This window comes from Mercenaria mercenaria, chromosome 5, assembly GCF_021730395.1.
Source record: "Mercenaria mercenaria strain notata chromosome 5, MADL_Memer_1, whole genome shotgun sequence".
Lineage (NCBI taxonomy): Eukaryota > Metazoa > Mollusca > Bivalvia > Venerida > Veneridae > Mercenaria > Mercenaria mercenaria.
Window position 1 is genome coordinate 82,740,557 of NC_069365.1, and position 14,809 is coordinate 82,755,365.

Below are 14,809 nucleotides of genomic sequence, written 5' to 3' on the forward strand. Positions count from 1 at the left end.
TGATTCAAAATAAAAGGAAAATTGCGACAACTGCACGTATTAAACACTGCAAAAAGAGATATCATACGCAAACATAAATACATGAGATAAATAAATCTTGGGTCGCCTTTGACCTCTCAGTCACTAGGAAACTGAGGTCTGTAGCCATTACAAGTACTATGATTTCAAGCTGCCGAATTAGTCATTTTAATCATTTTACCTTTCTGTCAAACAGTTGCAGAATACTACTGTAACAAGAGCTTGTAGAACACGAAATCACCCCCCACCCCCCACCCCCTCCCCTTAATGCATTCAGTAACGCACAAGGAACAAAACTTATTTGATCACTGTGTACTGGACGTTTGACGTACTGACCTCACATCAATAATTATGGGTCATTAACCAGTCATAAGGGACTTCCGTATCAAATGTGATCTTAGACCAAAGCATTCTCTAGTTATTTGGCCAAAAAAGTTTTACTGTTCTTGGTGACTGTGACTTTGACCTTTGACCTACTGATGTCAAAATCAAAAGAGGTCATCTGCTGGCCATGATTAACCTCCCTATTAGGTTTCGTGATCCTAGGCCCAAGCGTTCTCAAGTTATCGTCCGGAAACGTTTTATTGTTCCGAGTAACTGTGACCTTGACCTTTGACCAACTGATCTTAAAATCAATAGAGGTCATTTGCTGGTCATGACCAATCTCCCTATTTACTTTCATGATCCTAGGCTTAATCATCCGGAAACCGATTGGTCTACGGACCGCCCTACCGACCGACAAACAGACAGACCGGCCGACCGACATCAGCAAAACAATATATAATTCCTTCTTCGAAGTGGGCATAATAAATTGCTATGTAAAATATAGAAATGACAGGCAGTGTAAGTGCTGAAGACTCATACTTAATTAATAATTAGTATAGATGATATATAAAAATGAAAGATAAACAGTGATTTACTTTATGCTTACCAATATTTCTGCACAATAAAGTGTAAAAAATGAATAAAAATCATACTACGAGGGTTGATTCAAAAATAATGTCACTGTAGCTTTAAAATCGTGTATAATGAAAGGAAATAAACAAAAATGCCTACCGAAAGACCTTTATCTATATGCAATATTGTCTAAAATATCGATAAGATATGTTGCATAGTTTTAACGATATCGACATATACGAAGGCATAGTTGCAGCGATCGCCGCACGTCACTGACGTCCGAGACGACGTTTCTTACTGACTGTTATCAATGTACATTCCTTCTCAAAGAATCGTCCTTTATTTTCTATACAGCGCTCGTGTCTGTTCACCCATTTACGAAAAGCAACAACATACCAGTCCTTTGAAAGAGATGAAAGTACATTTTTCCAAAAAAAAATAAATGATCAAGGTCCTGGGAATGGACCCCTCGGAGTTTATCTTTAAGATGAGGAAAAGGCACAGAACAGCGCACTGCGGTGTTTTGTCAGAAATCGACGTATTGGCTCTCAGCATAAACAAGCGTCAACACTGCATAGATATTTTCAACGAGTGATGACGTCAATAAAATGTCAACAGCAAACGGCGGAGATACGTGATGTCACGTTGTAAAAAATCATATGATTCAGCGCGTTATTTTGAAAAAGATCAGTGGCTGCATTTGACAGTTTTATTAATTTGAATTAATGTTCATTTTAAACGGAAAAATGCCGGAAATAAATATTTTGCCATATTATCAAAATTGAACTTTTGTACATTTTGATATATTTTTATTATTATACTCAGATGAATAAGCGCACCACGGACGCAGTGACATTACTTTTGGATCAACCCTCGTATGTACTTACTTTAACTTTACGTTTAAAATATTTACTTCCTATAGGCTAAATACAGTCTGTTTACTAATTTTTCAAATTGTAATGTCATACATTGTCACCCGTCTGTTTGTTTAAAAACGATACGTGCATTCTTTTTATCTTAAATTAACAGATATCAGTTCAAATTACTTCAATAACAGCTCTTGAACAAGGATTTCGAGTATTTGCGTCATTGACATCAAGATATTTTGTTTCAACAGGCACTTATTGATATCCCTGCGTACTAGTAGCAGCAAAAGAATTCAAATACAAACCAGCACAGACATATTTACAGCAGTTGTGTCCAAGGACGTATACATCTCTCGGGTACACTTTAACTTCCTGTCTTCTTTAACTAAAATGGCTCTGCTAACGGTCATCTTAATTTTGTCGGCTTTCATTCCTACATTTGGACAATGTAAGTTTGTTTCAAACTTTTATTTTTGTTTTATTGCTGGATTCATTTCATTTGTTCATCTTACACGATCCGTTCATTTAGATAAATTCACATTGCGTAAAAGAAGGATATCAAAATGTGAATAAGAAACAAAAAATGATAACTGTAGTATTGTAGTATTGGTTTGACCTGGTTATTGACCAGGTATTTGCGATTGGGCTTCAGAGTCGAACTCTGTTTTCACACAATATCTAGACTGATGCTGAAAGTGATGTGTTGAACTGAAACTTGGTCTTTTTGAAGTATATAATAAGACAGTATGGTCAATAGCGATGTCATTGTCAATGTTCTAGAATTAGAAGAAAACTGACAATAAAGATAAAGTGAATCAAACGAAGCTTCTTATATCAATACAATGGGCAGGTTCGTCAAAGTCAAGTACAGATGCACGTTTAGAAGAAAAAGAATCCTGCATTATCTCAATTAGTTTAGTCTGAATTGATATATTAGGACGAAACTAAGGGAAATGGTATCTTACAGTAAGACCAAGGAGAAGAAGATATTTCGAGCAAGTTCAAGATCATTGCTTCTTTCTTAATTGAATAATGTTTATAATAAATGAAAGCAAAAATTAAATAAAAGTGCGGACCTTGATACACAGTAAAGTATTTTTGTTTACATAAGTCATGTACAAATAACCATTTTTAGCTTTTAAACATATTAGCCGTGCCATGAGAAAACCAACATAGTGGGTGTGCGACCAGCATGGATCCAGACCAGCCTGCGCATCCGCGCAGTCTGGTCAGGATCCATGCTGTTCGCTAACAGTTTCTCCAATTCCAATAGGCTTTAAAAGTGAACAGCATGGAGCCTGACCAGACTGCGCGGATGCGCAAGCTGGTCTGGATCCATGCTGGTCGCAAACCCACTATGTTGGTTTTCTCATGGCACGGCTCATATGGTAATTCTTCTAGTAAAGTATATAACAACGTTTAATCTGGAGTCTTATGTGATAATCTATACATTACAGAACAGTGTGTTAAAGTAGCTACATTTCAAATTGTTGGGAGTATATTTATCGTTCTGTATTGAAACTTTTAGATCTGTGTTAATTAATATCTGGTATACCCTGAAGCAACATTTTGATACGCTATTTAATTTGAATAAAATTTTAATGAATTTCATCACGCAATACCTTGCATAGTGCAAGATGTTTCAAAAAGCAACATTTTGATACGCTACTTATTTTAGATAAATTTTTGCAAAAATATGTATTGCATATTGCGCTTATTTTAATGAATTTCATCACGCAATACCTTACATAGTGCAAGATGTTTCAAATCAAAAGCAACATTTTGATACGCTACTTATTTTAGATAAATTTATGCAAAAATATGTATTGCATATTGCGCTTATTTTAATGAATTTCATCACGCAATACCTTGCATAGTGCAAGATGTTTCAAAAAGCAACATTTTGATACGCTACTTATTTTAGATAAATTTATGCAAAAATATGTATTGCATATTGCGCTTATTTTAATGAATTTCATCACGCAATACCTTGCATAGTGCAAGATGTTTCAAATCAAAAGCAACATTTTGATACGCTACTTATTTTAGATAAATTTATGCAAAAATATGTATTGCATATTGCGCTTATTTTAATGAATTTAATCACGCAATACCTTGCATAGTGCAAGATGTTTCAAATCAAAAGCAACATTTTGATACGCTACTTATTTAAGATAAATTTATGCAAAAATATGTATTGCATATTGCGCTTATTTTAATGAATTTCATCACGCAATACCTTGCATAGTGCAAGATGTTTCAAATCAAAAGCAACATTTTGATACGCTACTTATTTTAGATAAATTTATGCAAAAATATGTATTGCATATTGCGCTTATTTTAATGAATTTCATCACGCAATACCTTGCATAGTGCAAGATGTTTCAAATCAAAAGCCACATTTTCATACCCTACTTATTTTAAATAAATTTATGCAAAAATATGTATTGCATATTGCGCTTATTTTAATGAATTTCATCGCGCAATACCTTGCATAGTGCAAGATGTTTCAAAACATTAGATTTTACATGCATGCCTTAAACTCGTTTTTGAAACATGTAAATTATGGACATGTACGTGCAAATTGTAGTAATATCTTGGTTTTGTCTGTTTACAAATATCTTATAAAAGCTTGCATCCTCGAATGATCAATGTCTAGCAGTAGTATATAAAATAAGGTTTCTGGGCCAATTATGAAATTTAATTTTTTTTTTAAATATAATTTATAAAAATTAACATTTTTTGTTAATTATATTTTTTTAAACAACTTTTTAAATTAGAACGTTTATTTTTTTTAAAACAACTTTTTAAATTAGAACGTTTATTTTTTAAAGCAACTTTTTAAATTAGAACTTTTATTTTTATAAAACAACTTTTTAAATAAGAACATATATTTTTTAAAACAAATTTTTTAATTTAAAATCAACAACTTTTTTTATAAATCATATTTTTTTTAAAAACAACAATTTAAAACTTATTAAAATAATTTATAATTGTTTGTTCATTTACTCTTTGATTGTTAACTTTTAGTATTTTATACAATAACTCATACAACGGTACTTTATCTTGTAACATTTTAATGAAAAATAAACAATAATATCCACAGAGCGCACTTGTTTTGTCTTGATATAAATTTAAATATATATTATATTATATAAAATGAGTTTACATAATAAAATATATTGTTTAAAAGAAAGAAAATTTACTGATAATATAAACCCCCATTATGTTATAACAAAAAATGGGAGAAAAATGATAAAAGCTACCTGTTCGTCTTGTGGGAAAATGAAAGCAAAATTTGTTAAAAGTACCATCAAAGCAGGTAATTTAGATATTCATAAAACAATATTACCTATGTTGCCTAAAAAAGGCTTAACACTTCCAGGTTATAATTATTGTGGGCCAGGAAATCCTTTAGATAATGGTCCCCCTGCCAACGAACTGGACGCAGTATGTATGGACCACGACTTTTGCTATGACAGCGGTGTTAAAAAGGTACATGTGACAAAAAAAAATGCTTTCCAACTTAAATAAAACTAAATCAAAAACATTTGGGGAAAAGATTGCAAAACATTTAGTTGCGAAACCTATTATTGAAACGAAATACAAACTTGGTCTCGGACAAAAACGAAAGTCAAAAAACGGGAAAAGGGGGTATACTCTGCCCCCGAAATAAATTGGAGTGATGAATTAGCAGAAGAATTACACAAACCAATTAAAAGAAAATTTAGGAAACGAAGAGTGATTGTCAATGATATTGATGATACTTGGTCTGCTGATTTAGTTGATATGCAAGCTTTTTCAAAATATAATAAAGGAGTAAAGTACTTGTTAACCGTTATTGATATATTCAGTAAATATGCTTGGGTTATTCCATTAAAGAATAAAACCGGAGAATCTGTTACTGAAGCATTTGAAAAAATAATTTTAGAAGGACGATTACCAGTAAATTTATGGGTGGATGAAGGAAAAGAATTTTATAATAAAAAGTTTGAATCATTTTTGAATAAAAATAGAATTAACGTGTATAATACATTTAACGAAGGAAAGGCCGTAGTAATCGAAAGATGAAATAGAAGTTTAAAAAGAATAATGTGGAAATATTTTACAGCAAATAATACTTATATATAGATAATTTACAGGAAATGGTTGATAAATATAACAAAACAAAACATTCTAGCATAAAAATGACACCAACCAAAGCCAGTAAAAACTTAAATAAAGGTACTGTTTACTTTAACTTATATGGTAATTTAAAGGTACCAAAGAGCAAAGCAAAATTTAAAATTGGTGATCGAGTTCGTTTAAGCAAACTAAAAAGACATTTTGAAAAAGGATATACACCAAACTGGACAGAGGAAATATTTATAATTTATAAAATTAATAATACAAATCCAAGAACATACTCTATTAAAGATTTAAATAATGAAATAGTTCAAGGTTCATTTTACGAACAAGAACTTTTACCTACTACACAAGAAGTTTTTAGAATAGAAAAAGTTATCAGACGAGACTATAAGAAAAAACAAGCTTTAGTAAAATGGAAAGGTTACAATGAAAAATTTAATAGCTGGGTTCCATTTAGTGAATTGGAAGAAATTTAAATTGAAAAATATATTATATAAATGAGTAATAAAAATTCAATTTCTTTTCTAATAATGGAATAGAAACAATTGATCAATTAATTATTCACCTAACTAAAATAGCCGCTGCTTACAGAAAAAGTTATAAATTTTGTGGGAGAGTAAGTACTGGGTTATATATTACAACAAATATCTTTAGTTGTTCAGCTGCATTAGCACTTGTTCCAGCTATTCCTATATTTGTAGCAGCTGTTGGTGTTGCTCCATCAGTAATTACCATATTTATTAATAGACTAAAACTTAACGACAAGAAAGCTATTTTAAAATTACATCACCACAAAATAAAACAACTCATAACAAAAGCACGGATTGCGGCTTTAGCTGTTCATAACCCTAATGATCCTAGAAAAGAAGAAGAGAAAAAAGTTATTCAAGATATTTTTATAATACTGTTAGAAATGCAGAAAGAAAAAAATTATTTAATACCCTTTGAAAGATATATGAAAGAATTTAAACTTAACGGATATAAAAGTAAAAAAGAAGAAGAGTAAAATTAACTTTAATTAAAGATTTTGTTATAAGTATTTTATATAAATGAGAAAAATTATATCAGTTGAAGTTAATATTGCATCAGGAAAAAGTACGTTTTTAGACATTATCAAAGGATATAATCCTAATTTAAATATAATTCCAGAACCGATCCATGAGTGGCAAAATGATACAGACCCGTGCGGAAATTCATATAATCTTTTTGAACTTGCTGCCAAAGAACCTCCAAAATATTCTTTTCCTTTTCAATTAGTAACTTTGAATAGTCACATTAAAATGTTAAATTCTGCTAAAATAAATTGACGGCGTTTCTTTTCTTGAACGATGTTATTTGACCAACAGCAAAATTTTTACAAAACAATATTACAACAGAAGTGTTATAAATAACGCCGAATGGGCAGTATACAATCTTTTCTTAACTGATAATATTATTAAAATACATGGAAAAAACCCGATCGATGCATTTGTTTATGTTAAAACAGATCCTAAAATATGTTTTCGGAGACTTCAAAAAAGAAACAGAACCGAAGAAAATGAAGTCCGTTTATATTATTTAGAAAAACTACATAAATTACACGAAGAATGGTTAAACAGAATGTCCCAAAAAGGTTTTAAAATTTTAACAATTGATAATAATTTAGAAAGAATAACTTTGAAATCTTATTCAAAAGATATAGATAATATTACTCATTTTTTAAATGTTCTTTAGGTGCGTTTTTTGTGTAAAGATTTTTTCTATAAGTATTATATAAATGGTTAATAGAAAAGTAGATAGAATGGTTATGTTAAAATTATCTAGTGTTTTAGGGGAAATAACAAATCCAGATAAAAATTCATATGAAAAAATTCTTAAAAGAAGAAATGTTATTAAATCAAAACTTAATAAAATAGCCGTTGATGAATGTAAAAACCATATCATTGAAAAATTACAAAATGTTATAGATCCTTCTCTATTAGAAAGGAATTTATTTGAATGGGATTGTGGTTGTATATTAGCTGAAGAAAAAAATACTGAAAGGTTATGTGATTGTCCCATACCAAATAATTATCGAAACAATCCTAGAAAAGTTAGTGCAATAAATTGTAATACAAATGAGGAAAAAATATATAAAACTATTTATCAAACAGCTAAAAATCTTAATATTCATACTAGAACGATATCAAATTGTTGTGAAGGTAGAGGTAGGGCAAAACTTGGAAGATCAAAAAACGATGGAGAAAAATATAAATTGAAATATATATAAGTTTTTACCGAGGGTGCGTTTGGTCCTAAGGTTTTTTTTCTAAACATATAATATACCATGAAGAAATTACCAGATAATAAAAATAGATATATTAAAAATTTTAAAATAAAAATTACATATAGACAAGACCCAAAGAATCAATTATATTTAACTATAAATGACTCTTATGGTATTCTTAAAAATGAGCTTAAAAAATTAAAAGGTATAAAAATAAACGTTGTTTTAAAAATAACCTTTTAAAAAATGGATAAGGCTGATACAATATATAAATCAGCCTATTTCCAATCAAAGGCTTTAGAAGTTATCAACATAAACGAAATAAAAAAAAACTTTACGTCAAGCTTTTGATGAAATAATAAACAGAATTGGCAACTGGATTTCAGAAGGAAGTGGTTGGAGGATAGAGTCAGTTGATTCTCATTATATAAACAGATATAAATATAATCCTTTAACTGCTTCAAGTTATTTAGAATTACCAAAATTATTACAAAATCCAAAGAAAGGATTAATAAATATAAAAAATAATGACAATGAATGTTTTAGGTGGTGTCATTTAGCATATAAGGTTCCTGTTAAAAAACATTCTGAAAGAGTTTCAAATTATAAAAAACACATAGAAAAACTTAGAATAAAGTTTCCTGTTACATTAAACCAAATACCGAAAATAGAAGTTTTAAATGGCATTTCATTTAATGCACTTGGTTACGAAGAACCCGATGGAGTTTATCCATTGTATATATCAAATTATCATTATTCTGAAAGATGTGATATGTTGTTAATTAATAATGATAAAAAATCACATTATGTTTGGATAAAAGATTTTAACCGATTAATGTTTAAAAAAACAAAATGTAAAAATAAAAAACATTTTTGCAAATCATGTTTACAGAATTTTACAAATGAAAGAATATTAAAAGAACATGTTGAAAACTGTTTAGCTATTAATGGTGTTCAGGGTGTTAAAATGCCACCAGTAGGTAGTAAAGTAGAATTTAAAAATTATCATAAAGGTTTAGAAGTACCCTTTGTTATCTATGCTGATTTTGAAGCAATAGCTAAAAAAGTTTCAAGCGCACAACCAAATCCAGAATCTTCATTTACTGAGGAATACCAAAAACACATAGATTGTGGTTATGGTTACAAAGTTGTTTGTTGTTACGACTCCTCTTATACTAAAGAAGTAAAAATTTACAGAGGACCCGACGCAGTTTATAAGTTTATAGAAAAAATGCTTGAGGAAGAGGAATATTGTAAAGAAATATTTAAAAATAAATTTAACAAAGAATTAAGAATGTCTAAAAAAGACGAAACCGAATATAAGAAACAGAAATTTTGTCATATATGCCAAAAAGAATATACAGAAGGCGAAGTACCAGTAAGAGACCATTGTCATATAACAGGAAAATTCAGAGGAAGCGCTCACTCAGAATGTAATATTAATTTTAGACTAACACATAAAATTCCTGTTGTTTTTCATAATTTAAGAGGTTATGATTCTCACTTTATTATGCAGCAAGTAGGAAAATTCAAAAAAGAAATTAACATCATTCCAAACAATATGGAAAAATACATGGCGTTTATGATTTCTGACTTTGTCTTTATTGATTCATTTCAATTTATGTCACAGTCATTACATAACTTAACAAAAAATATTCCAGAATTTAATTATTTATCCCAAGAATTTCCTAAAAGTAAACTTGATTTATTAAAAGTAAAAGGTGTTTATCCATATGATTACATGGATTCATTCGAGAAATTTAAAGAAACTAAATTACCACCAAAAGAAGACTTTTATTCTGTGTTAAATAAAATTAATATTTCTGATAATGAATATGGACATGCTAAAAATATCTGGAATAAATTAAGAATTAAGACGATGGGAGATTACCATGATCTATATTTAAAAACTGACGTACTACTTCTAACAGATGTATTTGAAAACTTTAGAAAAATATGTTTATCGTATTATAAGTTAGATCCATTTCATTATTTTAGTAGTCCTGGGTTAGTCTGGGATGCAATGTTAAAAATGACAAAAATAAAATTAGATTTAATAACAGATATTGATAAATACCTTTTATTGAAAAGGGTTTAAAAGGAGGAATCAGCTATATTTCAAACAGATATAACAAAGCAAATAATAAGTATATGAAAGATTATAATTCAAAAGAAGAAAGTAAGTATATTACATATTTAGATGCTAATAATCTATATGGTTGGGCAATGTCTCAGTCTTTACCCACAGGAAATTTTAAATTTATAACAGAAAAACAATTTAAGAAATTAATATCAAAAGGAAAAACTAATTTTATAGTTGAATGTGATCTTGACTATCCAGAAGAATTATGTGAAACCCATAGTGATTATCCCTTAGCTCCTGAAAAAATTAAAATACCAGACGAATGGTTATCTAATTACAGTAAAAATATTAAAGAAAAATTTAAAATTGGAAATAGTGATGTAAAAAAAATAGTTCCAACTTTGAAGAAAAAGAAGAATTATGTAGTTCATTATAGAAATCTTGAACTGTATACTCAGTTAGGATTAAAAGTATCTAAAATTCATAGAGTATTAACCTTTGACGAATCTCCTTGGTTGGAAAAATATATAGACTTCAATACCCAGAAAAGATCTGAGGCAAAGAATTCATTCGAAAAAGACTTTTTCAAATTAATGAATAACTCCGTCATTGGTAAAACGATGGGGAATTTAAGAAAAAGAGTTAATATTAAATTAACTCATAACGAAAATATTTTATTAAAACATGTTGCCAAACCATCATTTGTTAGTGCAACAAAATTTAACGAGAATCTTTTTGGGATTCATAGAATAAAAGAAAGTTCATTATTAAATAGACCTTGTTACGTTGGAATGTGCATTTTAGATTTATCAAAATATTTAATGTATGATTTCCATTATAATTACATCAAAGAAAAGTACGAGGATTCAGCAAAGTTATTATTTACTGATACAGATTCATTATGTTTTGAAATTAAAACTAAAGGTGTGTATAAAGACTTTTATAAAGATAAAGAATTATTTGATAATAGTGATTACGAAAGTAATTTAAAATTTTATTTTAATGATAATAAAAAGGTAATTGGGAAATTCAAAGATGAAGCTGCCGGCATTCCAATAACTGAATTTGTCGGTTTAAGAAGTAAAATGTATTCATATTTATTAGAGAATGATGTTAATGTTAAAAAATGTAAAGGAATAAAAAAGAGTGTTGTCAAGAAGACAATAGTTCATAAAGATTACAAAGATACTTTGTTTAACTCAACACAAAGTATGCATAAATTAAAAGTAATAAGATCGAAAAAACATAATGTTTCTAGTTATGTTATAAATAAAACGTCGTTATCATGTTATGACGATAAAAGATTTATTCTTAAAGCCCCAACTTTTACTACCCTGGCAGTAAGTTTTGTAGGAGGAGCCTATCAAATAACAAGGCTACTCTAGGCTGTCTGTTAGCTAAAAATAGCTCACTTTAAATGATTCACAGGCAAATGTAAACAATGGTCAGTTGAATAAGAAATTTGAACTAGTTTGCATGTTTTGATGGTAAAAAACTATTATTATCCATATTGTGCAACCATATCAGTATCAATCCTATGAAAAATTGAGTCAAGACTAGCATTCCTGATTTTTAATCTTGTTTATGTAAATTTAACAATGAAACTCAAAATCAAACATTCATTAAACTAAAATTCTGTCATTGCTGGCTGCTCCATTAATTAAGATAACCTAGCAATAAATGTAGAAATAATAAACTTTAAGTCTGGGATGCAGAACAATACACACAAATTAGCAAGTGTTGCTGTGATAAGGACTAATAAAAATGATAAGCTATTTGAAATTATATTTATCACTGTATGTCTGTAATTAGTAGTTTCCTATTTTTTTATTTTCTTTAAAACATTTTTATGATATGACATATAAAAATATAACTGTAGAAATGACTATGATATTCTATTTGGTTTAAAAATTCAAAATTACTTTCTGGAGTAGTTTTGCAATGCACTCTAGCTAGGTGTTAATTCCATTGATACGAAGCCTTCTGACGATCAGGTTTGTTGATAAAATTAACCATGTGGGAATTGTTTACATTCTCTGTTCCTCTAGGGTTCATGACCTCATTAGCTCCTCCCGGCAAATTCAAATTTTTGGCAGTTAGGTTTAAATAATTTTTTGAAACTATACTTCAACATTTTTTGTTTTAAAAAATAAAAACACCAATTGATAAAGAATATTTCAATGTGTATTTATGCAATTTTTCATAACTTTTTATTCAGTGGTTTATTTAAAATTTTGAAAAAGGACTCTCTGATGTGAAACATGCATAATTTATATAAAAACCTGCCCCGGCACCATCTTGTGGCTTTTATATGGCAGTTGGGGGTTTAAGGATGGGATTACTACCCAAGCCTACAAATAAAAAAAAGATTTATACATCATTATGATGTAATTGTTTAAGCATCTTTATGATGTGATTTTAGAAAGAACATAGTTTCTTATTTTTTAAGCATCTTTATGATGTGATTTTTGATTTTTTAAGCATCTTTATGATTTAATTTTAATTTTAGAAAGAACATAGTTTCTTATTTTTTAAAACATCTTTATGATGTGATTTTTGATTTTTTAAGCATCTTTATGATTTAATTTTAATTTTAGAAAGAACATAGTTTCTTATTTTTTAAAACGTCTTTATGATGTGATTTTTTATAATTGTTTTAGAAGAAACATAAGTTTCTACTTAAATAATAGAACCATAAATTGTTAATTGAATATTTTTAACGTTTAAAGAATTAATATAAATAACATCATTCATGTTAAATTTATTAGCATAATAAATAGAAATAGGTTCATTTTTTCTCTTTGTGTTTGCATTGTAACTTTGAAGAATTACATTTTCTTTATTTTTTAGTTGTAATTCAGCTTCTCCTTTATCTAATTTAATTGCATCAACAAGAATAATTAAAATACAATTAAAATTAATTCTTACATTATTACCATTTTGAACTAAACCAGGACTAGCATTTACAGTTTTCCATTGAAATAATCCACTATCAGTATCTTCGGTATAGCATGTTAAGAACAATGGAGGTTTTCTTATTATTTGTCTTTCTATTTTACTTACTTTTTCATTTATATTATTAAATATTCCCATTATATTAATTATTCTAGTTAAATAAAAATACAGTAATTAATTAAAGTTTTTAATTCAAAAGTTTACTTTCTTTATAATTTATATATTCCTCCAATATGTAGAATTTGACATGACTCTCCTTCATAAGAACAAATGATACTTCTGTAGATGATGAATCGTCATAAGGATGAATGTCAAACATTGTATTTTCTGATAAATAAATTTTAATTTTTTTTGATAACTACATAAAATGCTTAGGGGGGATTTCTTTCAACTATCTCGGGTGTTATATTTACACTCCCACCGGGAAATTTACCTGTAAAACCATCTTGCCACCACCTAAAAAGAAAATGTGATATTTGACATTTTTCCGTCTGACCAAAAAACGTCGTTAAATAAAACCTAATATCTATTATATAAATTCCAGCCTTTTTGGTTGAAAACACATTTTTTAATAGCACATCCGGTACAGCTAGTTTATATTCTTGGTTTGTGTTTATAAAATCTTTATAATCTACGTCATTACCAGGATTCAAATTAAATGCACCAAAATAGCCCGCATCATTATTAATTACATTTTCATATAATGAATATATCCAGACACCGTGGCGATCAAAATACTTTTTCATTTTTATATATGAATGTATTGGTTCTCCAAAATTAAGACCACTGTTATATTCAAAAAGAAACACTTCACGTTTTACTTTTTCCAGTTCAGATTTATATTCTGTAAATTTATTTTCATGTTCGAGAATTACTTCAGCTAAATCATCAACTCGTTTTGTTGTAGCTTCACCAGAACTTTTATTTTCATGATATATATTGTCTATTCTTTTTTCAAAAACAACGCCTTGTTTATCATATACATCCAGCTGATCATTAATTATATTAATTGCTTCAGTATTGGTAGAAATTGATTGAGCATTAGTAGAAATTGCTTGGGTATTAGCAGTAATTGATTCTCCTTGTTTAGTTGATATTTCAACTACAGAGTCCAGATCATTTATTATTTTTTTAATTTTATCTATAAACTCGTAGATATCTTTTTGTAATATTTCTGTAAGTGTACTTAATTCCGCGTACTTTAAATTATGACGTGTGTCAACAGTACTAATCAAGATCCGGAGTTGTTTCTTAAAATTTTCTAGCCGATCATTAATTATATTAATTGCTTCTCCTTGTTTAGTTGACTTTTTAACTACAAGGTCCAGTTCATTTTTATGTTCTTCAACTTAAACATTAAACTGTGTTATATCTTCTTGTAATTTTTTTATAATATTACTTAAGTCTGCATACTTTAAATTGTGGCGTGTATCAACAGTACTAATCCAAATTCAAATTTGTTTTCTAAACACATCTATTTTAGAATTAAGCTCTTCTTTAAGGTTATCTAATGCTGTGTTGTGATCATCACCTCTTTGTGAAGCGGCTTTTTCCAGTTCAGATTTATATTCTGCAAGTTTATTTGAAATTAATACTAATAAATCTTTATGCTTATTT

General features: G+C 28.6%; 1 protein-coding gene across 1 annotated transcript in view; it reads left to right on the forward strand.

The window, feature by feature from the left end:
- Positions 1-2,073: 2,073 nt before the first annotated feature.
- The window catches only part of LOC123557779 (protein jagged-1-like), a 31,704-nt gene continuing 18,968 nt past the window's right edge, over positions 2,074-14,809 (forward strand). The window contains exon 1 of the mRNA XM_045349466.2: positions 2,074-2,229. Within this exon, the coding sequence (XP_045205401.2) occupies positions 2,172-2,229 (58 nt within the window). The 5' untranslated portion in view covers positions 2,074-2,171. The remainder of the gene's footprint in view (positions 2,230-14,809) is intronic.